This window comes from Bubalus bubalis, chromosome 4, assembly GCF_019923935.1.
Source record: "Bubalus bubalis isolate 160015118507 breed Murrah chromosome 4, NDDB_SH_1, whole genome shotgun sequence".
In the NCBI taxonomy this organism is placed as follows: Eukaryota; Metazoa; Chordata; class Mammalia; order Artiodactyla; family Bovidae; genus Bubalus; species Bubalus bubalis.
This window is the reverse complement of record NC_059160.1, coordinates 15,191,556-15,215,421: the sequence shown is the minus strand read 5'-3', so window position 1 is coordinate 15,215,421 and position 23,866 is coordinate 15,191,556. Positions and strand designations below refer to the sequence as shown.

The 23,866-nt window shown below is 48.9% G+C and overlaps 1 protein-coding gene across 2 annotated transcripts in view; it reads right to left on the bottom strand.

Moving 5' to 3' along the window:
- Positions 1 to 1,402: 1,402 nt before the first annotated feature.
- NTF3 (neurotrophin 3) overlaps positions 1,403 to 23,866 on the bottom strand; it is a 76,523-nt gene continuing 54,059 nt past the window's right edge. The window contains exons 1-2 of one of the 2 annotated variants that reach the window (XM_044940988.2): positions 5,551 to 6,103; positions 1,403 to 2,362 (exon numbers count right to left, since the gene is read on the bottom strand). In XM_044940988.2, coding sequence (XP_044796923.1) covers positions 1,580 to 2,341 — 762 coding nt within the window. In that variant the 5' untranslated portion in view covers positions 2,342 to 2,362; positions 5,551 to 6,103 and the 3' untranslated portion in view covers positions 1,403 to 1,579. Of the gene's footprint in view, positions 2,363 to 5,550; positions 6,104 to 23,866 lie in introns of those variants that run through there. The other variant, XM_025283060.3, reaches the window with a different exon arrangement.

The following is a 23,866-nucleotide window of genomic DNA, read 5'->3' as shown; positions in this document are numbered from 1 at the left end:
TGAGTTAGACACGACTGAACTAAACAACAACAAAGTTGAACTCATAGAAGCACAGAGCAGAATTTCAGCTGCCAGGGTTTGGGGATGGGGAAGAGGAGGAGAGCAGAAATTTCAAATTTTAAGAGGAAGAAGTTTGGGGGGATTGAATGGACCCTGCATGGCCTGGTGACCGTGATGACAATACTGTACTGTATACTTGAAAGTAGCAATGAGTAGATTTAAAATGTTTTCACAGTAACAACAATGGCAATTACATGAGGTGAAGGATGTGCTAAGTAGCCTTACGGTGGTAAACATTTCACAATATGTACATGTGTCAAATCATCACATTGCACACCTTGAACTTATATAGCATTACATGTCAATTACATCTCAGTCGAGCTAGGTGTGGGGAGAACAAAATGAAACCCTAAAACAAAAACCATAGAGAGGAGCACAATACCTAAGTAAGGAGAAGGAGAGGAGGGAGGGGTAAGGAACTTTTGTTCTTGAATAGCTACACCATGCTGGGACTCTGAGATGCCTCCCATGATTATGGGGCCTAACCATGGCAGCCTGTGGAGTAGGCAAGCCCCATATCTGACTCTCTTGACTCCAGGCAACCTGGGCTCAGGGTGCCTTCAAAGCCCTGCCCACAGTCACGGGGAGGAGCTGGAATTTGCACCAAGGTCTGACTCCCTCCTTCGGCACAAGCCTTTATCATCAGTTCCCCCTGGGGCTGCAGGAAGAGTCAGCAGAGGATGGGGAGGCAGAAGAAACTCCTGGAGAATCTACCAGGACCACACTTCTCTTCTGTGCAGAGATGACTCACCATCCACTTCTGCTCCTGGGTAACTCTACAATTATTTCTGTTGCAAATAGTTAAAAAAACATTTTCCTATGTGCCTCGGAAGACGAAAACCACTTTTACACAGAGAAAAACAAAAACTGAAGCCAAGAAAAGAAAAAAAAGAAATTCAACCCTTAACCATCTCAAACCCCCAAACAACAAACGAGCTGAAAGAAACTTCCAAAATGAAAACTGCCAGATTCGTTGTTATTGTTCTGGGACCATAACATCAGAGTAGATCATAATTCTAATTGGCAAAAACTGACAGCAGAGGAAGGCGAGGAGGTTCTCGGACAGTGAGCTTGCCGGCCAGAATTAAGAGCCGCTGAGCATCCCTGCGGCGGAAGTGGTACCAGTTCTTTTGATTAATGAATCAATTATGATGCATCCTGAAACAGGGTATGGAACTGTGTCTACACACAACTCTGACATCAGCCGATTTCAACAAGTTTACTAAAACGACAGTCACGGCCTTTGACAATACTGAAAGTAAAATAGTGGTGTACACAGACTTTACAGGGCAGCTCCCGGGAGCCGGGTTACAGAATCAGGTTAAACAGATGGGAGAAGGCCTGAGGGAAGCCAAGCACACGGATTTTATTGAGAAAAAAGCTTATATACTGTAAGGGTTGCCGAAGTTTAATAAATAAAGGTCAACTTATAATATATAAAAACAATATAAACATTTATATGCTACATGCATATCATATAATTTAAAGTAATAATTTATATATGGGGAGAGACGCCAAGTCATGTTCTTCCGATCTTCCTGGACAAGGCACACACACAAGACGTGTCTATCCGGATCCACCGCCAGCCCACCAGTTTGTTGTTTTCTGACGTCAGCGCGCGGACGTAGGTTTGGGAGGTTTTGCACTGCGAGTTCCAGTGTTTGTCATCGATTCCTCTGCAACCGTTCTTGACAGGCCTGGCCTCCTTACACCTCGTCTCATAAAAATATTGTTTGACGGGGGAGTTGCCGGTCTTGATCTCCCCCAGCACCGTGACCTGGTGTCCCCGAATGTCAATGGCCGACGACTTGTCGGTCACCCACAGGCTCTCGCTGTCGCACACGGAGTACTCGCCCCGGTGGCTCTTGTGCTCCGCGTACCTCTTCCTCCGCGACGTTCTGTTGGCCACCACGGGGTTGCCCACGTAATCCTCCATGAGGTACAGGGGAGGGGGCTCCAGGGGGGTGCTGTCACTCAGCAGGACCCGGGGCGAGTTGTAGCGTCTCTGGTGCCGCAGCAGCTCGGGGCCCATGGCCGTCACCGGCTGGAATTCCGACTTGGCCGGCTCTCGGGGCGGGGCCTCTGCTTTGGGCAGGGTGCTCTGGTAGTTCTCCTTAACGTCCACCATCTGTTTGGAGAGCTTGTTTTTTAAAATATCTGCCTGGATCAGCTTGATAATCAGGGAATTGAGTGAGTCTTCCGGCAGACTCCTTTGATCCATGCTGTTCCCTTGGACGCCACGGAGATAAGCGAGAAACATCACATAAAACAAGATGGACATCACCTTGTTCACCTGTAAGATCTGAAAAGGAAACACGTGTGTTACTAGCAGGTGGTGGCGGCTGCGTCCGTGTCATTCCTGGACTGGATACCTGAGCCTGGGGATCCCTGTGAGGCAGGATGGAGAGCTGAGTACCACCATCCAAGGAGAGCATCAAAACGCCCCTGTGATGGCCAGAGACAGAGGCTGTCTATTCCTCTCACCTTCCCCTCTTACTCTCCTAGACATCCAAGTGCCTTCACCCCAACAATCCTTCTTCCAGCAGTGTGGCTGGGTGAGAGGGAAAGAGACGTGTGTGTGTGTGTGTGTGTGTGTGTGTGTTGTGTGTAAGAGAGAGAAGGCAAAATAATCTGTCTCACAAAGACAAAGAATATCACTGAAGGGCTATAGCCTGGAAGAGTCAGGTCTCTCCCGAGGACCTAAAGCGGCAGGGGAGGTCACCTCTGGGCATTCAGCCTGGATCTTTCTCGGATGGACAGCACCCGTCACCTGAGCACCTGAGGTCCACCGTCTGTAGCCTTCTGCTGGGTGAGCCTGACATCCTGCTGTTTCTTTAAATGTCTCTTGAGCCTGAAAAGACCACCTCTCGCACCACTTCATGAAACTACAAAGAAACGGAACCTGAAAATTCTAAAGGTACATACACTATGTTTCTAATTAAAAAATATCAGCAGCGGCAGCCTTGCAATTGTGTCAAGAATCAGAGTTCTCTTGCCCACTTCGCTGCGGTCCCTGGGGTCTCTGGAAGGAGTGAATACCCTGAGGCTGGGGGTTGGGCCAGCTTCCCCTCAATCTGCAGCGTCAGAGAGGGGTCATCATTGGCCAGCCTGGCAGAGCAGTCCTCCTGCCCCTGTAACGACCCACTCTGTGAGACGGCCTGAGTGTCAGGGTTCTCTGTCGAGCTCTCTGATGGACATGCTTGCCAATGTGCCCACCTGATCCCCAGACGCCCCCTTCCCAAGACAGCAGACCCCCCGAAGCACTGCCTGCAGAAGGTGGAGACTCAGCTCAAATGAATGGGCTGCACTTGCCCTGAAGCACAAGATTCCCTGTCGATTTCTCTTGTCTGATGTTTTGTTTCCCACTATGAAACGCTCCTTTTTTAATGGTTCTGTTTCTAACTCTGCCATCTCCTTGGTTCAGTGGCATCTTAACCCATCAACGCTTTCGTTCTGTTGCCATAGTAGAGCCTCCACTTGGGGTTTCTGCCGAGTCCGTGTGGAATTAGAGGGCTGATCGCCACATACCTTCATGCTGGTCACTCCCTCCCTAGAGCACAGCCCTGGAAGCACAGCCCTGGAAGGAGAGGGTTCTGATGCGGGAGGGGTGGCCACTCGTTAGACCCTCCCCAGTGCCCTGCACTTCGCCCCACCCGCCACGAGTGCTCATTCTGTTACCACCACCGCAGCCGCCTCACCGTCCCCGGGGCTCTGTCGTTTCCTCTCGAAAGCTCTAAGCGTGGAAAATCAAATCCTTCCCTTGGCTCACCTTGGGTATTTCCAGAAAGACTACAAAACCCAGGGGAAGAAGAGAAGGGAAATAAACAAAGGTGGCACAAGACACAGAAAATCAGTCCTGGGACTTCCCTGCTGGTCCAGTGGCTAAGGTTCTGCACTCCTGATGCAGGGGGCCTGGGTTCGATCCCTGGTCAGGGAACTAGATCCCACATGCCACAACTAAAAGTTTACATGTCACAACTAAAGATTCTGCGTGCCATAACCAGAAGACCCTGTGTGCTGTTACCCTGCCCAGCCAAATAAATAAATGAAAATAAATAGCAGTTAAAAAAAAGAGGAGAAAAGCCGTCCTGCTTACCCATGGCTCAGAACCTGTCTGTGTCTGAGCCCGCCCAAGCTAACTCGCTCCCAGGACTCACAGATGTGGCCTCTTCCCACATCTTGCCTGAAGAGCTGCTCTGGTGTCCCCAAAGGCCAGCAACGCGGCTGTCACTTTCCTCCAGCTTCCTCCTCCTGGCTCCCGGCCTGTTTCTCTGATAAGGGGAGCATCTTCCTTCCATGGGAACCACTCTCTGGACAACTGATTCTTTCAAGGTCAAGGCTGAGCGAAGGATTCTAGCTTTGCTGCTCCCATCTAGAGATGCCCCCCCTCCCCAGGAACAGCATGATCCTGGGAAAATGGTTCCCATGGAATAACTAATCTCCCCACCCCAACTCCACATAAAAGTGATTTTTCCCTTCAATCTTGCAGGTCCAACAAAATGAAACTTGAACAACACAAAAAATATGGCGTCCATGCAACTAGAATTATACCACTTTCTCCCTTCCAAAAAAGAAGACAGATGCCATGAAATAATTTGGGATGGAGAGGCTATCAAAAAACAATTTATGAACCGCCCCCGGCCACCCTGCCCAAGCCCCATCACCATCAACTAAGCATATGCAGGCTACCTGCTCATACGGAAACTGAACAAGTGAGGTGAGTGGACGGAGGTCCCAGGTGGAATAAGAGTCCATGTCTAGATTGGTAAGGTCACTGCAACGGTGAGTGGGAAGGAAGAGCCTTGATGGATTGGGCTGCTTTATGGGGAGTGGTCTGTGTATGGAACCAAAGGGTGTTAGAAGCAGAAAGGCATTTACTCCAACTCCTTTATTTTATATGGGTTTCTCTGGTGGCTCAGATGGTAAAGAATCCACCTGTAAAGCATGAAATGGGGGTTCAATCCCCAGATCAGGAAGATCCCCTGGAGAAGGGCATGGCAACCTATTCTGGCATTCCTGCCTGGAGAATCCCATGGACAGAGGAGCCTGGTGGCTACAGTCCATGGGGTTGCAAAGAGTCAGACAAGACTGAGCGACTAACACTTTCACTTTTCACTTCATTTTATAGATGAGGAAACCCCAAACTGCAGTTTAAAGAAGAGGAGAAACACAGGAAGCAGAGAAGTGGGGTCTCTGCAGTTCAAGACCAGTGCTTCTTTTCATCACATCATGACTGGACTCCCATGCCCCATCTGCAGCCCGGCTCACTGTTCAGCAGCCATTTAAATAAGCTTTATGACCCATGTGACCCTTCCCCTTGCACATTCTCATCACCTCCTCTTCTGCTGAAATGTTGCTCACTCTTCAGCACCCAGTTCAGAAGCTAACTTTCCATCATGCTCCCCCAATAGCAGCAGCCCAACCCCCTCTGCATGCCCACGTCATGGTGGCACGTGTCACAGCCCTCTGGGCACGATGCAGTTTACTCACTAGACTCTGTCCTCCAAGGCCAGGGGCCCCCTCCTTCTTGTCTGTGTCCGCCTCTCCCCTGAGTCCACACCACAGCGAATACAAAGTGGGTGCAGAGAGTCAGAGATGGACTGAGGGTGGCTGAAGGCAGAACCAGCTCCCGAGGCTGCAGGGCCGAGAGCAAACATTTCTCAGAGGCAGAGTGGTGGCAGGAGGTGTGACCATGTTAGAAGCCACGCTCCAAACCCCCAGGCTCATGTTCCATGGTCCCATGTGGCTTCACTTACCAAACCCACAAAGATAAAATTCTGCAGAATTTCAAGATGATAACCGCAGAGTGTTACACTTTGAGTTCAAGGTCCCCTTTCTGGGTGTGGGCCCCTGTGCGATGCCCTGGCTGTAGGAACTAAGATGTTTTGTCTTAATGAAATTGTGTGAAGGTAATAGATAGTGGGAAAATGGAAACAATGACATACTTTATTTTCTTAGGCTCCAAAATCACTGTGGACGGTGACAGCAGCCATGAAATTAAAAGGTGCTTGCTCCTTGGAAGAAAAACTAGGGCAAAACTAGACAGTGTATTAAAAAGCAGAGACTTTGCCACCAAAGATCCATATAGTCAAAGCTATGGTTTTTCCAGTAGTCATATACAGATGTAAGAGGTGGATCATAAAGAATGCTGAGTGCCAGAGAACTGATGCTTTCGAACAGTAGGGCTGGAGAAGACTCTTGAGAGTCCCTTGGACTGCAAGGAGATCAAACCAGTCAATCCTAAGGGAAATCAACCCTGAATATTCATTGGAAGGACTGATGCTGAAGCTCCAATACTTTGGCCACCTGATGTGAAGAGCTGACTCATTGGAAAAGACCCTGACACTGGGAAAGATTGAAGACAGGAGGAGAAGGGGACGATAGAGGATGAGATGGCTGGATGGCATCACCGACTCGATGGACATGAATTTGAGCAGACTCTGGGAGACAATGAAGGACAGGGAAGCTTGGCGTGCTGTAGTCAATGGGGTCACAAAGAGTCGGACACAACTTAACTACTGAACAACAACAAAGGAGTGGAAAGTCATTGTTCGTCAAGAGAGACGTGCAAAGGCCACAGGGTACCATGAGGCAGGGTGACGCGAACAGGGCTGTGGACAGGAGCCGCGACTTTAGTGCAACCTGGCTGGGAGGGCCTGGGGTTGTGGACCATGAGAAAGGCCCGTGAGACCATCTTCTTTGCTCTCCTTGGCAATAGGGGTAGGGGGAGAGGTCAGGGTCGTCAGGGAGGAAGATTTCATCACCAACACTGCAAACAACTGCCCAACCCCATGGTCAGATCGTACAAAGCAGACTGACTTGCAGTTGATTTATTGCTTTTCAATTTTCTACAGAGACTTACGGAGGCTGTACTGCTTATACCATCCCATCTACCTCTGGAAGCCCCAGGGCAAACCCTGCCGCCCACTCGGGTTCCAGGCACACAAATTCTGCAGAAACATCTGGCCAGCACTGGTGAAGGTGGGGGGATGGACAGATGAGCAAAATGAATGACATAAAAACTCCCAAATGCCCCTCGGCATAGGTCCTACCCATTTCTGGATCTAGACTGTCTCTTGCCATCAAGTCCAAAAACCTTGTCATGATACTTTGGAATCAGCTGCAGGTTGGTAAGTGTTTCTAGATTATTGCAAGGCTGCATTAAAACCCAGCAGGCTTCGTGCAGACTTCACTTGGATAATCTGCTTTCAGCTTTTTTGCACAGAGCAAGCCCAAGAATGTTGCTAATAAAACGCGCCCTAACACAGATGTTGAAGCCGGAAGGGGCTGTAGATAACCATCTCATGTTTACCATTAAGGATGCTGAGACCAGGAATGGTGTAAAGTGAGTTGCGTAAGGGTCACACAGCTACATGACGCAGAGACACACAGGGGAGATTTGGCTCTTTTTTAAAAAATTATTTGAAAATTTAATTTAATTAATTTATTTTTGGCTACGCTGGGCCTTCATTGCTGCTCAGGCTTTCCCTAGTTGAAGTAAGCTGAGGCTACTCTTTGTTAGGATGCTCCCGCTTCTCACTGCGGTGGCTTCTCTTGGTGTGGAGCACAGGCTCAGTAGTAGTTGTGGCACATGGGCTTAGCTGCCGCAAAGCTTGTGGGATCTTCCCGGACCAGGGATCGAACCCGTGTTCCCTGCGTTGGCAGGCAGATTCTTAACCACTGGACCACTTAGGGAAGCTCGAGACTTGGTTCTTAAGTGCAACAGAGATCACAAGGCTCAAGCATGGTCAAGGTCACTGTTGGGGTAGATCACGACATTGCTAGGAAAGCTCTCAGCACCGTGCCCGGCACAGAGTGATCCACTGGACGTGCTGGATCAATATGAACCTGAGTTATCGGTGGCAGCAGAGATGCTGCATCCTTGCCCTCCACACACACACACTGGGTACCAGAGGTCTAGCTCCCTAGCGTGGGGAGTGGAGAAGGAAAGACAGTGCTCGGCAAGGCACATCAGTGAAGGTTTCGATTCAGAGAGACTTCTGTGCTCCTTGGAGAGTGGTGACTGCAGGGTACAGAGACCCCCTTTCAAACAATGATCCTACTGTGTTATCCTCGTCTTCATGTCACCTCTTGGATGGCATGGCCACACCCTTCTCATACCCCAGTCCCTGTTGTCCGGCCCAGGGCTGCACTGTCATGGAGTTTCCAGGTCTGTTTACTGAATGAGCATCTCCAGCAGGCAAGACCTACCAAGACACAGCTTCCTGGCCTGGGATGCTGTTTGGGCTTCTGCCAAGCCTGGTTTGGAAGCCAATCAACTCTGCCTTCTTCTCCCAAAGAAAATACGGGCCTGGCTCTGCAGCAGGCCAGGGTCCCCAGGCTCTTCTCGGCTATAATTGGAAAAAGACCTGTTAAAGACCCCGGCAAGCCCCCTTCCTGCACTCTCCCCAGTGCCCCTTTCCCCCGCTCAGACTTTTCCAAGATCCCGACCAACTCGCAGATGCTATTTTCCTCGCTCAGAAATGCTTTCCCACATATGGTGTTTTCCCAGTCCCCGGAGCAACATTCCTACAAGGTTTCACCATCCCTCAAAATACTCAAAAGAGAGCAATTTCTGATTCCTCCTTTCTGGCTCAGTGTACAACACACACAGAGGGTTTGGGGTCTGCAAGAAGCCGCTGAAATGCAAGAGAAGCTGGTGAGGACAGAGGTACAGGGTCTGAGGTTACTGAAACCCGGGTCTGTCGGGCCACACGCAGCAGACGGTGGCCGTCGCTGCTGGGTTCCACGTCACCACTCCACGACTAGCTCCCTGGCATGGCGCGCCACCTCCTGGTCACAAACCCGGAGACCTTGCTTTTTGCACCTGTGTATGTGTGCTCAGTCGCTTCAGTCATGTCCGACTCTTTGTGCTCTCATAGACCGCAGCTCACCAGACTCCTCTGTCCATGGGACTTTCCAGGCAAGAAGACTGGAGTGGGTTGCCATGCCTTCTTCCAAGGGATCTTCCCAACCCAGGGACTGAACCCATGTGTCTTACGAACTCCTGCAGTGGCAGGTGGGTTCTTTACCACTAGTGCCACGTGTTGCAACTGTAGTGAGTGAATTTGTAGCCTGGGCATTGGGAGCACCAAACACAAAAACGCCCCGGGTGGGGTACTGACACCGCATCTATCATCTTGGTAATAACCCCTCGGAGGTAGGTACTAATGACGGGGAAAAAACGAGGCATGCAGAGGTTTAATAATTAGCTAACAGGCAGCAGAGCTCAGATGGGATGGCCGTCTGGCTCTGCAGCAGAGGCCCTGTGCTGTCTGTCTGTCTGTCTGTCTGTCCTGGCTCTCACCCCTTCCAGAGGATGCTCAGGTTCCAAGTCTGGAGTCAGGACAACTCAACCTGGCAAGCTGATCACCTCTCCAAGAAGCTTCCAGGCAGCTCTCCGCAGAGTTTCCAGGGGTTTGAGGCCACCACTCCTGTTTCCTCCTGCCAGACTCCCTAGCAAAGTGTTCCCCAGGGAACAAAACAAAACCCGGTCTCCTCCTATCTCTCCTGCAGGTGCCTGTTGCATGCTTTGCACCGTGGGGCGTGAATGTACCACCTCAGACCCTGGGTTTGGTCCCAGTGCTGGAACTCCGGGTGTGACTTACACAGAAGGCCCAGAGGCTCTGTTCTGGCTTTCCTCGGGCAGGAGGCGTGAGATCAAAGGTGGAAATGCTTTTTAATGTGCCAAGTATTGAATATGCGAATTCAAGAGGTTTCCTTACATCCAGGGTAGCCACATCTGTCTGGGATGAGAGTGCTTTCTGGCTGGGGTGAACCAGTTCACTGGCCAGCTGCGGCCAAAAGGACCTCATTCCCTGGAGACTTGCTGCAGCGATGACCTGGTCTCTGACGAATGCCAAGGGCTCCAAAGACCACATCCTGCCAGATAATCCTTATATCTTGTTCAGCGAGTGGAAGAGGAGAGAGGTGGGAAGGCGAGAAATTTAAAGCCGAATGACAAAAGGGAAAGGAATGTGGTGGAAATATTAAACTAAGGCCTTTCTATAAAAGGACCGGCTAGGCTCGTTCCCCTATCTTAATTGCAAAATTAATTCAAATTGGCTTTGTTCTGAACACGGGTCCCAAGGCCTCAAAATGAGTTGGCTGGGACCACATGAAGGTGTTCTGACCCCTGACAAGGCTGGGAGCTGGGAGAGAGGGGTCCCAGCGGAGCCTCCGCTGGGGATCGGTCTGGTTTGGCTTAATCTTTATTAATGATCCGGAAGCAGGAGAGAGGAAAAAGTGGCAGATTAATTAAAAAGCACAGATGACACGTAGGGAGAAGGCGCTACAAACACGGGTGAGGACAAACCCATTACTCCCCAGTTCCCCGAGGGGCTGGCGACCTGGAAGAAGCGGGACGAGATTAGCCTGGAAATGCTTAGGTTAACTCGCTGGGGGCGAGATGAATCCAAAACCAACAGAGAGGGAAACGCTTGTAGAAGGATGGAGGCAAGGAGCGACTTAGAGTGGCTGGAAGGATTGGATGAGAAATGAACTCACAAGTACAGGCCGGGCAGGTGTCTGGGGCCCCATTTCCCCGATGGCTCCATGTGTGTCCCTCAGACCCACCTTGCTTACTCTTAGCACGTCTCCGAGGGTGGCCACTCTGACCACTCCCTGTCTTAGGAAGCATGTGTGTGCGTTTTCAGTCATGTCCAACTCTTTGCGACTCTACGGACTGCAGCCTACTAGGCTCCTGTGTCCATGGGATTCTCCAGGCAAGAATATTGGAGTGGGTTGCTGTGCCCTCCTCCAGGGCATCTTCCTGACCCAGGGATTGAACTGCATATCCTGTGTCTCCTGCATTGCAGGCAGATTCTTTGCCTTCTGAGCCATTGGGCAAAAATACATAAATCTAGCTCTAGAGAGGGTAAGAAATGGAGCTGAGGTCAGAGAACTAGTTCACGACTCTCAGCGAAGATGCTGGCGAGCATGGTCTAAATTCCCCCCAAACTAAAAAGACTCACCTCTCTGCTGTATTTGGTGAGACTACATGTGAGACAATACAGTGTGACAGCAGAGGCAGGGAGATGGATTCCTACCCAGTTCTTTAAAAGCAGCTCATTCTGCATACCTGGAGGCAGAAATGCCAACCTGCTCCTATATTCTTGCCTGGAGAATCTCTTGAACAGAGGAGCCTGGTGGGCTACAGTCTGTGGGGTTGCTGAGCGACTTTGAGCATGCACTCTGCATAGCTCCTCTTATTGAAACATCCTGAACCCAGGTCCTGAAACCCATTGGCACAGACAACCCTTGGCCAGTATCTAAAGGAAGACAAGGTCCTCAGATTGCAAGGGATACTGGCTTCCTGGTGGAAATGAGACATGCAATCAGAAGGGAAGGAATGTTCTAGGCTGAGGGAAGATGAAATAGAGACCTGAGAAGGGTGACACCTCCCTCAGAAAGGAATTGCTGAAACTGGTCCCTCTTGGAGGCCAGAAAGTGAGGACTTGTGGTGGTTTAGTTGCTAAGTCGTGTCTGACTCTTTGCACCCCCATGGACTGTAGCCTGACAGGCTCCTCTATCCATGGGATTTTGCAGGCAAGAATACTGGAGTGGGTTTCCGTTTCCTTCTCCAGGGGATCTTCCACACCCAGGGACTGAACCTGGGTCTCCTGCATTGCAGGCAGATTCTTTACCAACTGAGCCACCAGGGAAGCCCGTAAGTGAAGACTGGAGACCCCTGAATGGGATGAGGAACCAACCTCCCCCACAAGCAAGCTAAACGCCCTGAGCTGGAAGTCAGTCGAGAGCTGGAAATTGCTTTGGCACAGCTACTGGAAGAGGAATTTTACATCATTCAAAGCACTCCCTCCTTGGGCCCCAAGGCCATGAGAGACGGAAGGTATGGCACATGTCATAACAAAGCGCACTGCCGTGCCAAGAGGAAGGTAGCATGGTTACTCCCCGGGCAGGGAACCCTCTGGCTTGGCCCCGTCTTGTCAGAGAAATCTGAAAGGAGCCTGGGATGCCGACACAAGCCCCAGGAAGCCTAGATTCACTTTATCCTTTACGTCCTACCAACTCTCATTTCATGGCTGGAGGGTGAACACGGAAAGATGTGCAGAGAATGTCTGAATCAATCCAGCGACTGGCCATAATGGTGATTATAGTAAATTCTGTTTTCTTTGTTCTGGGCATTAATACTCATCTGCCACTGTGCTCAGAAATGTGTGTGCATGGGCTTGTGTGTGTGTGCACACACACACACACACACACACACACCACACACACTGTAGCTTCCCAAGATAGGATAGGTTACAGTCGAGTTATTTCCAAATTCCTGTATCCTTTCATATGCTGAGACATCTTGATTTCAGTCTCATTTTCTGCATCTGGGTTAACTCCATTTTTCCAAGTGAGGAAATACACAAGGGGAGGTTGCTTCCGTTACACAGACAGTTGGGGGTATGGCTGGCGTGAAACTCTTAGCATCAGAGAGTAATCACCCCAAGCAAGTGAAACTTCCTGTTCTAGACGTTCGCCTTGCGTCTGAGCTGGGTTTCTGTGTCAAGCATAAGCATAACACACCCAGCTGTAAGTTAACTGTATTGGAAGGCTTCTGACTATCAGTCTTTAATCATTATAATCATGATGATGATCAATTATCTACTTTGTATAACCAGCCAAGGATGGGTCTCAAAATGGCAGGATTAAGGAAGTTGGCTTCATCCTGAGAGCTGGGAGCGAAGGGAAATCCCGAAGCAGGATTCCCCTTCGCCCTCGGGATGCCTTTTCCAAACCAAGACCACAGCTGGCTTGGAAGGCCCAGACCTATGACCACACTGCAAGAGGAGTGGCAGCAAGGCCGGGGTCAACCCAAACCATCGTGGTTTGGCCCCATGAGGACTTGGCCACAGTGAGTGTGGTCAGAGTGTAGACTGTTTCCTCCAGGCTTGGCGATGGGGCTCGTGTCAAATATAACCCCCGGCCCACAGCCAGCTTCTGTTCAGGAGGATGAAGGACTTGCACATGGTCCTCGTCTGTCTTTGGTCTGGATGCCTGTTCTAGGAAACCGCGCTGTCTGGGGACTTGGAGGGCCAAGGCCTCCTTCCACGCTGCTGGGCATCCCTCCATCGGCTCGCCTGGCCACCATCATTCACCTGAATTTCCTGCCAGGTCCAGAAACCAGGACAGGAGAGGTGCATGCATGGAGGTTTCGTGAGGCTCTCTGTGCCCACTTGTTAAGGGAGGCTGGGATGAACACACAGAAGAAAATCCATCTTCCACCCAAACCCAGGTGTGTGGCAGGCGCTTCATGAACGTTATGATCCAGTCCCAAACTGTTGACCAACTCAGGTTCTGGGCAGCTGGTCAAGACCAGAAACCAATCCAGAGCTTGACCTCTGAAAGCAATTTTGGCACCAACACTTTGGACCCAATGCTGTCTTTCATCACGGACACAGTCCTCATAATTGCTCATAAACAGCTAGTATTTACTGAGCCCCACCATATGCTGGGGACTTTGAGAGACACTACATGGATTATCTTAATTCATCTTCACAGATACAATGATCAACCTCACTTGTCATGTCAGGAAACTGAGGTTCAGACAGATTAAGTTGTTGTTTCTGAGATCACATATCAACCGAGAGGTGGAGCCAGAATGCAGAGCCCTGGGTGACCCTCAGGCTGTATTTTTAGCCAGTACTGCAGACCACCTCCAAACTCGTTCCACAGAGGCTAAGGCACCTGCCACTTGTTTGCAGGGAGCAAGGTGGGGAGCCCCATGCTGGTACCCTAATGCTTCTTTCCTTATTCAGAGAAAGAGACCTCCAAGATAGGTCCTCTGAAATGCAAGGGGTCATTACCCCATCTAAGGCTGCTGCTGCTGCTAAGTCACTTCATTTGTGTCCGACTCTGTGTGACCCCATAGACAGCAGCCCACCAGGCTCCCCTGTCCCTGGGATTCCCCAGGCAAGAACACTGGAGTGGGTTGCCATTGCCTTCTCCAATGCATGAAAGTGAAAAGTGAAAGTGAAGTCGCTCAGTCGTGTCCGACTCTTAGCGACCCCATGGACTGCAGCCCACCAGGCTCCTCCACCCATGGGATTTTCCAGGCAAGAGTACTGGAGTGGGGTGCCGTTGCAAGAAGCATATCTGTGCAATGCCAGGCTGGCAGGCTCACTTATTTGTGCTTTTAGTTTCCCCAGATATTACATATTCCTTTCCTCCATCCGTACTGGACGGTAAAGAAAACCAAGAACCCAGGGATTTTTTTTTTTTTAATTTGCTGGATTTTGGAAGATAAGACAGATTTCTGATTATTTGGTTTTCATAGATTTTAACGTATTGACAAGGAGAAGTGAAATACTGTGGACTTAGGACTTCCCTGCTGGTCCAGTGGTGAAGATGTCACCTTTCAGTTCAGGGGGCATGAGTTCGATCCCTGGCTGTGAAGCTAAGATCCCACATGCCTTGAGGCCAGAAAACCAAACCATTGTAACAAATTCAATCAAGACTTTAAAAATGGACCACATCAAAAAAAAAAAATCTAAAAAAAAATATGGACCCTTGCTTGGCACTCTTTATGAATAAAAAACAACTCTGCTCCTGACCAGCTTTGTGGCTACTGAGGAGCCCAGTCACTGCTCATCCCAGGGTCTTAGTTCCTAACAAGCTTTTTCTACAGGGCTGATGCTGGTATTTTGGGCAGGACAGTTAGTTCTTCATTGTTCGGTTCTGTCTCTCACCCATGAAGCTCTGCCCCCCACCTACTAAATGTCAATCATGTCCCCCAGACGTGGTGACAACCCAAAAAAAAAGCTCTCACACTTTCCCAAATACCATCTGGGGAGGCCTTATCCCTCCTGGTTAAGAATCACATAACAGAATGCTGGTGGACTAAAGTGGTCCTCAGCCATTTTTGACCTTTTTAGAATGTGATAAAAAATGAAAGAAACTGTCCCCTAAAAAAACACATGTGCGCAAACAGGAGACAGTTTGCATAAAAAATTCCAGGCAGTTGACAGGCTCCGCAAAGCTAATCCAGAGACCCACAGATCCTAGGTGAAGAATTCTTGAACTAAAGAGTTTTTCAAAGCTTCTAATACCCTGTGCTTCTTGGTCCTTCTGCCAGCCGTGAGCCATTTCTTCACCAGTCAAATCATCCTCAGTACTGGTCTCATTTTCTGGTCGTTCCTGCTTCTCTGTGTCCTTTTAAAGCTACCGAGCCAAGCACGGGCATCCTCATTTACCAGCGTCTCACGTAACGTGAAGGTTACAGCAGGAAAACAACCTGCCCCACACGCGCTGATGAATTAGTGACGGAGTCAGGACCAGAGCCAGCTCGCCAGAGGCCCAGAGCTGTGCTGCCTGTCTGGAACAAACCAGAAAAGTAAATATAAGGATACTCAGAGGGAAAACTGCCAACAAGGTGTGAGCACCAGCAGGACTTCCTCTGGGAGGCACAGGGGAATCGGGATCAGTGCAACATATGAAATGCTACACTGTGAGATGGCTGGAGCCCTTGCAGCCTGACTGAGCCCAAGAGGTAGCCCATAATGTAGAACCCTTCCCCCTTTCTTACATAGATCTACGTAGCATCAGCACAATTGTCTAGTGACATCCGCATGCCTCAAGAGCTTTGGGATTTCATGCTGCTTCCCTTCCATCTCTGAGCCTGCCAGCACTCTGGATGACTTCACCTCCAACCTGATGGCTCTTCTGTCCTTTTCTATCCTTCTGGTTTCCTGATTTCCAAGGTTAGGCTGTAAGTGGCCAAGTGGCTTCTATCTGCTCTTGGGGCTCCAAGGCACCATGGGGGTCACTGACGTCAAGGAGACCCACCCATGCTAGAGACCCACCTTCCCCTACCATGGTCTTCCAGCCAGTCTCGCCAAGGCACTCAATCATCTTGCAGGTGGACTGGCCTTGGTGGTCCATGCCAAGCCATCAGTCAACCTGTCAAGGCCACCTGACACAGAAGATTCTCCCAACCCAGCTCTAATCAAATCCCTGACCCATGACATCATAAGAAATGATACATGGTGAGCTTTTTTTTTTTTATGCTGTCAGGCTTAGGGTGGGTTGTTACACAGTGAAAGATGATGGGAAAAGTACAGAGGACAAGAGGCGTCACCTTTTAGTGTCACTGATGACACTTCATCGTTTGCTCAGAAGCATCTGAGAACATTCCTGGAGGACAGATCTAAACCGGAGCTCTAGGATCATAACCTGAACCACGAAGAACAGGGCAATCCCCACCAAACAGGCGAGCGGTCAGGCAGCTGAGGCTCTGACTGCAAAGGGGCGATGCAGACCCAGAGGGCTCTTCCATAAAGTGAGGGAATCAGGATAAATCTTGGCAGGGCCTGTGCTCTGCCCACCCTTGGGGGCTGAGACAAGGCTCTGGGCTCCCTGCTCTCTGTCTGCTCCCCGTGGACACAGAAGGTGGGAGATGGCTCTGGGGTCCTACTGACCCCCTGCATGTAGGGAGGAAGGCATATGGCCCCAGGGGCTCTCTGGGGTCCCCAGGAATTAGAAACATGTAAGGACAGGCCGGGGAGCCGGGAGACAGAAAAGAGAAACTCTGGGTCAAGTTTGCATTTCTCATTATTCCTCCAACCCTTCTCAAATTCCTTTTGTTTAGAAACCTCCTTGAGTTTCGGAAGGTGGCCCCTCCCCCATCCCACCCTGGAAAAGCCTAGGAGCTTTCCCCCAGCCTGTAACCCTTCTGGATAACACGTTCCATATGTCGGTCACTCTCTGCAGGAGACGAACGCTCCCTTTCCCGGTCACCTCCTCTGTGGTCCCCCCTCAAGTCTCTCCCTCAATAAAACAAGAAGCAGTGAGGGTTTCCGTCGGATTGGAGCCCATGGAATCAGGGCTTTCCTGCCATTTTGCCTCCCGGTGCCCGGGGAGCGCCTGCCCTGGCCCCAGCCCACCACCACCGACAGCTGCAGGAGACCCTCCTTTAAAGCGCCAGGGCCAACTGAGCTGCGCTGACCCAGCTCACCACGTTGCTGGCTGAGCACAAGGCACACAGCCCCTATTGTTCTCCTCTCTCACCCACCCGCCCCTCCTCCTGTGGCTACCCACCGTGGTGAAGGCTGAAGATTTTTCCAACACAACTTCCAATGCTTTGGTCAGGGAGACATGAGCAGACCTTCCATCTCTCCTCCCTTGACCTCTACCCCACGCCCCTGTCCCCCTCCTCTGCATCTTATGTGGACTGAGCTTGAAAAATGCAATCCACAGCTTCACACTAGTTTTGCTGGATTTCCCAAAAGACCCAAGAAGATAGGTTTTTGCTGCTCTGGAGGGGTTGAGTTGGAAGGACTGAAGATGACCATGAATAGGTCCAGGGACAGAACTGTGTGGAGCGCCTTTTCCTCAAAAGCACAATTATTCTTAAAGGCTCCAGGTGTCCATGGGTGCTCAGGAGAGCAAACAGAGGCTGCCATAAGGCAGGCAGCGAGGCAGCCGCTTAATCCAACCAACACAGACAGGAGAAGTGGGCAAAGCATCCATCAAGAAGCTGAAGGTGTTTCAAGACAGACACAGGTGGCAGGCAGAGAAACTGGGGACATGGCAGAGCCACCTATTCTGTTAAAGAAGGAAGGATGCTACATGGAGTACAAACTATATACGCCAAGGACTGCAGTTCAGAACTTACATCCTACCATTTGTAGCTTTTTGGGTAGAGGCCAAGTTAGGAAAATTATAAAGAGAGGGTACTGCTATTTTCATGGGGTTCCCAGGTGGTGCCAGTGGTAAAGAACCCTCCTGCCAAGGCAGGAGACATGAGAGAGGAGGATTTGATCTCTGGGTGGGGAAGATCCCCTGGGAGAGGGCATGGCAACCTATTCTCTTGGAGAATCCCATGGACAGAGGAGCCTGGTGGGCTACAGTCCATGTGATTGCAAAGAATCAGACAGGACTGAAGCGACTTAGCACACATTGCTATTTTAAAGCTGAGAAATTGAGGGCATAAGAGGAGGTAAGCAATGGGTTCTAAGCTATCAGAGCCGGAACCAGAAACCTGCTCTCTGACTCCTGATCCTACAGTCTCGAAAAGATAACCCTCTCTATTCTCAAAGTCTTGAAGAATCCAGAAGACAGAGCACATGCCTATAGTTGTCCAGAAAGTAGAAAACCTCCATTTCTTTAAAAAAAATGAACGTTAATTTTTGGCTGCGCTGGGTCTTTGTCACTGCGCACCAGGCTTTCTCTGGTTGCAGCCAGCAGGGGTTACTCTCTGGTTGCGGTGTGCAGGCTTCTCTGGTTTCGGAGCACAGGCTCTAGAGTGCGGGCTCAGTGGCTGTGGCTCACGGGCTTAGCTGCTCTGTGGCATGTAGAATCTTCCCGGATCAGGGACCGAACTCATGGCCCCTGCATTGGCAGGAGGATTCTTAACCACTGGACCATCAGGGAAGTCCGAGCTCCTCCATTTCTCAGTGAACTTTAAGAGGATACCTAAAGCTACAAAATGCACACTGTACTTTGCTCCAGGTTTGTTGCCTCTGATGCACTCATTTACACAAAGTGGATTATTTCCCAAGTCAGGCCATTTCTAAGTGCAGGAACATCATTGTGTGGAGGGAGATGGGCTGGGCTGGTCCTTGGCTCAAGTTCTCCACCTACTTTTCTCTAAGCCTCCCTCAGTCTCCCTCTTCCCCCATTCCCGGCTCTGTTTCATCTGAGGATTTATTGTACTCTGGAGATCAAACAACTGGCTAAGCAAAAGTGTTTGTTAAAAACAATCTTTCTCAACAATACCTGCATTAAGAAAATGACAACAATCAAGAAGGAAAACATGTCTGAAGATGGGCTTGGATGATACACGAGGCTAATGAGACACCCGAACAAACTTAATTGGAGGATCTGACTTCAGAAGCTCCAATTATGCTTGATGGGCTTGGCAAGGAACCCTGCAATTTGGTGCTAATGAAGGGATTAACAGAGAGGGGAAGTTGGAACCCAAGAATGTATAGGAATGTGAGTCCTAACCCTGTGCTGGGCATACAGGAGAAGGGCCACCGAGGACCTGATGAGCTGAAGTGGGAGAACTTTAGGGCTTTATGACAGGAGGTCATTCCTGGCCAAGGCATCAGCTCTTCCGCCTCTGGACCAATCTGCAAAGCATTACAGGCCTTCTACTTTGGGGAGATCTATTTTGGTTTACTAGAAAGAATGTTCTAGTGAGTTTCCAGGCATGCAATAGAAATGACCAGCTTAACTGGATTTAATAGAGAGGATTGCAAAACAGTTCTTTCCAGACCTGAGTTTCTGGAAGGCAAAACATGAAGGCAAAACACTCCACAACTGTTGGGGACACTGGTGGGGCCATGGTGATATGTGGGAGCAGAGAGTGACCTCCACCCTGAAGTAGGTGAGTCATATGGTGGGGAGAGGGAAATGGCTGCAGACTCTGGTCAAACTGAAGAGTCTGGAAATACACTGGCGCTGATTCAGAACGTGGAACTTTTGATCCTACAACATGATACGTTTGAATTCCCCTTGGTGATGTTAATAACACAGTTGGCTAGTGCCACACTGACAGAATTTATGAAGCAAGGACTCATCCAAGAACAGGAAGGAATGACCTCAGTTTGTACCCTACTTGAGCCTCTGAAGAGGCTGAGTGTAAATCACATTTCTGTGAATTGAATTATATGTTAAAGATACTAGGAGGGTTTGCAACAAAAAAATCATATTGTGAATTCCTATGGAAAGCAGTAAATAACTACTTTCTCATCAAATATGTACACACACACACACACACACACACATATTTCACTACTTTTAGCTTGAAGAAAGCGCATCTTTAAATGTAGAGCAAGTATGCTGTAAATATGCTGCGATTCCACAATGAACACGTGTGCTTTGAAATATAATTCTTCACCAAGGGAATAAGACTTATTCTTTGATTGGATCTTCAATTATCTGGGTGCCCTGTTAACATGCACGGTTCCCTATGGCTTACTCTTTAGGAAACTAGAAACTGGGAAGAAAAGAGGCAGAATTTTCTGCTGGAAGTTCCCATATTTTCCACTCCTGTGCTTTAAACAATATCAACCTAAGAGCCCCAAAGAAAAACTATGACCAACCTAGACAGTGTATTAAAAGGCAGAGCCGCCACTTTGCTCACAAAGGTCCGTCTAGTCAAAGCCATGGTTTTTCCAGTAGTCACGTATGGATGTGAGAGTTGGACCATAAAGAAGGCTGAGTGCCGAAGAATTGATGCTTTCGAACTGTGGTGTTGGAGAAGACTCTTGAGAATCCCTTGGATAGCAACGAGATCAAACCAGTCAATCCTAAAGAAAATCAACCCTGAATATTCACTGGAAGGACTGATGCTGAAGCTGAAGCCCCAGTACTTTGGCCACCTGATGTGAAGAGCTAACACATTGGAAAAGACCCTGATGGTGGGAAAGACTGAGGGCAGGAGGAAAAGGGGGTGACAGAGGATGAGATGGTTGGATGGCATCACTGACTTAATGAGGGTGAGTTTGAGCAAACTCTGGGAGATAATGAAGGACAGGGAAGCCTGGCGTGCTTCAGTCTATCGGGTCACAAAGAGTTAAGACACAACTTAGTGACTGAACAATTGCCCAAAATAAATGACACTTCTGTCTTCTTCTCAAAGATCCCAATAATGAAAGGAATGCAAGGAAAAGCAAGCAAGCAGAAATCACACATTATGTACATAGTGAAGGCTCAAGAATAAGTATATCAATAAAGATGATAGCTAGTGTCACTGAGCATTGGCTCCTGCCTCAAACTGCGCTGAGACTGAATTCTGTACAATCTGATTTAATTCTGCGATAACCCTGAGGCAGGTCCCATAGTCAAGAGTGTTTTATCTGGAGCCTTGTATATTACTCCATATTACCTAATACTCTCAATGGGTCTGTGACAGTACCCGTGATTAAACAAAGTGGTATTTCTGTTGCAAAATTATAAATACTCACTTAAAGGAAATAAAGATGATGTCAACTCAGGTCATATTTTGCAGCCAAATGAATCTGCTGAAACCTTAAGAAAGGACTCTGGGTTTTCAGAGCTTGGTGGGTTTGGGAAATGTAAAGAGACTGAGGGCATGCATTATTCTATTTGGTAAATAAAGATACTGTGCTGGGCTCATTCGTGTCTGACTTCTTTGTGACCCCATGGACTGCAGCCCACCAGGCTCCTAGTCCATGGAATTTTCCAGGCAAAAATACTGGAATAGGTTTGTTGCCATGCTCTCCTTCAGGGGATCTTCCTGACCCAAAGATCAAACCTGTATCTCTTGCGTCTCCTTCAGTGGCAGGCAGATTCTCTACCACTGAGGCACCTGGGAAGCCCTAAATAAAGAAACAGGGCCCCAGAGAAAACAACTTGCCTGAGATCACACCATAGACATACTAGAGCTGGGATTTAAAGCCAGGTGTGTCTGACACCACAACCCACTTCTCAAACACCACACCATTTTCTGGGTGATGTTTCCCATCAAAGAGACCAAGAGAAAGCAGAGACCAAATTAATCCATGATTGCATACATTCTTTCTATGTTTAAAGAATTTTTTCCTTGAATAAATTTCCCTAGAGAGATTCTTTTCCCATGTTATAAAAGTCCTAAGAGCATATTGGAGAACATTCTAAAAATACAAAAATACATACAGAAACCTATCACTTCCCACAAATATCATGATAGAATATTCAAACCACTCTCTTCTAAAAACATGCAAAATTTTTCTATGCATCACAAAGTTGAGAGTATTGAATGTACATTGTTCTTCGGCTTTCTTAATCTTATAATCTAAGCATTCTATCATCATATTAAAATTCTACCTAAACAAAGTTTTGATGGCTGCATAATATTCTATTCTAGGAATGTGACACAATTCACTGGATTATATCTTCTTTGTAGGAAGTTTATAATCTCCAAGTCTCCATTCTCATACATCCATGGAGAAGGAAATGGCGACCCACTCCAGTATTCTTGCCTGGGAAATTCCATGGACAGTGGAGTCTGCTGGGCTACAGTCTATAGGGTCGCAAAGAGCTGGACATGACTGAATCAACTAAGGATGCATGCATTCTCATAAATGGGACTTTCCAGGTGGCATTAGTAGTGAAGAAACCGCCTGCCACGCAGGCAGTTATAAGAGACTTGGGTTCGATCTCTGTGCCAGGAAGATTCCCCTGGAGGAGGGCATGGCAACCCACCCCAGTATTCTTGCCTGGAGAATCCCATGGACAGAGCAGCCTGGAGGGCTACAGTCTGTGGGGTCACCAAGACACGACTGAAGCAACTTAGCACACACACACGCCTTCTCATAAATAATGCTTCAATACACGTCTTCCTGCATAGGGCTGACCGTGGGTCTGAGTTTTCCCATGTTCCTCTGCTTCAGTCCCTCTCCTACTCCCTCTCTGGTAACATCTGTCCTGCACATCCTCAACCTCAGGTCAATCAAGCATCTATTTCTCCAGCCGTCATTTAGGCTGGGGGGGGGGGGGAAGGGGAAGGGCGGCTTGGGCACTCTTTGGTGCTGAGCAAATTTATGTTCTCAGGTTTAGCTTAGCCCTTGCTATAGATCAGGTTTGTTGCTATTCTTCCTGCATCAGGTCTTTCTTCTGTTCCTCACAACAGCTCTTTCAAAACTGCATTTATCCAGATATACCGGAATTTGAAAGGATGCATGGGCCCCAATGCTCATTGCAGCGCTATTGACAATAGTCAGGAAGCAACCTAAATGCCCATCGGCAGAGGAATGGACGAAGAGGATGCTGTGCATACACACAAGGGAGTATTACTCAGCCATAAAAAGGAACACATCTGAGTCAGTTCTAATGAGGTAGATGAACCTCGAGCCTATTACACAGAGTGAAGAAAGCCGGAAAGAGAAAGACAAATACTGTATAATATCATTTATATGTGGAATCTGGAAGAATGTACAGATGAACTTATCTGCAGAGCAGAAATAGAGACACAGACGTAGAGAACAAACATATGGATACCAAGGGGGGAAGGTGGGATAGGATGAATCGGGAGATCTGGATTGACATAGATACATTGTTGATACTGTGTATAAAAGAGATACCTAATGAGAACCTACTGTGTAGCTCAGGGAACCCTACTCGGTGCTCTGTGGTGACCTAAACGGAAAGGAAATCCAAAAAAGCGGGGATACGTGTATATATACGACTGACTCACTTTGCGGCACAGCAGACACTGACACGGCACTGCAAAGCAACTGTACCTCCAAAAAAATTAACTGAAAAAAGCGAATTTATATTTTGAAGTCTTGAGCACAGGAAAGCTTGTCTCCTACTTCAGAGAAATATAAAAAAGGGTCCCCCAGATAGGAACCCCTCACTCTGCACCCCCCAGGTCTCCCTGTATTCTTGCCTGGAGAATTCCATGGACTGTAGAGTCCATGGGGTCACAAAGAGACCGACGTGACTGAATGACTTTCACTTGCACTTTTCGTCTCCTTGAACGCACACAGCTGAAGTGACCAGATGCTTTAATCAACCAGTCAACTTTCTCAAGTGAAAAGGGACACTATTCATCATTTGCTTGGGGTAATCGTGGCACTGCAGGCCTTCCCTGGGTCAACCAGGACCCGTGCTCACCCTGAGTCCAGCTACAATTTCCTCTGAGTGTCTGAATGGTCCTTATCACATTTCCTCTCTAACGGCATCTTCAGTGACAGCATTGGTCCCACTCTCTCCGTTTCCCTCAGAATCCTTGCATCAGGGCCTCCTTCCCAGCCTCATCATCAGCCAGTCTCTCTCTGCAGATTTCCTCTCCTCAGAAGACATAGGCCGAACACAGAGACAGTGTCTGTTCAGTTCCAGATCACTT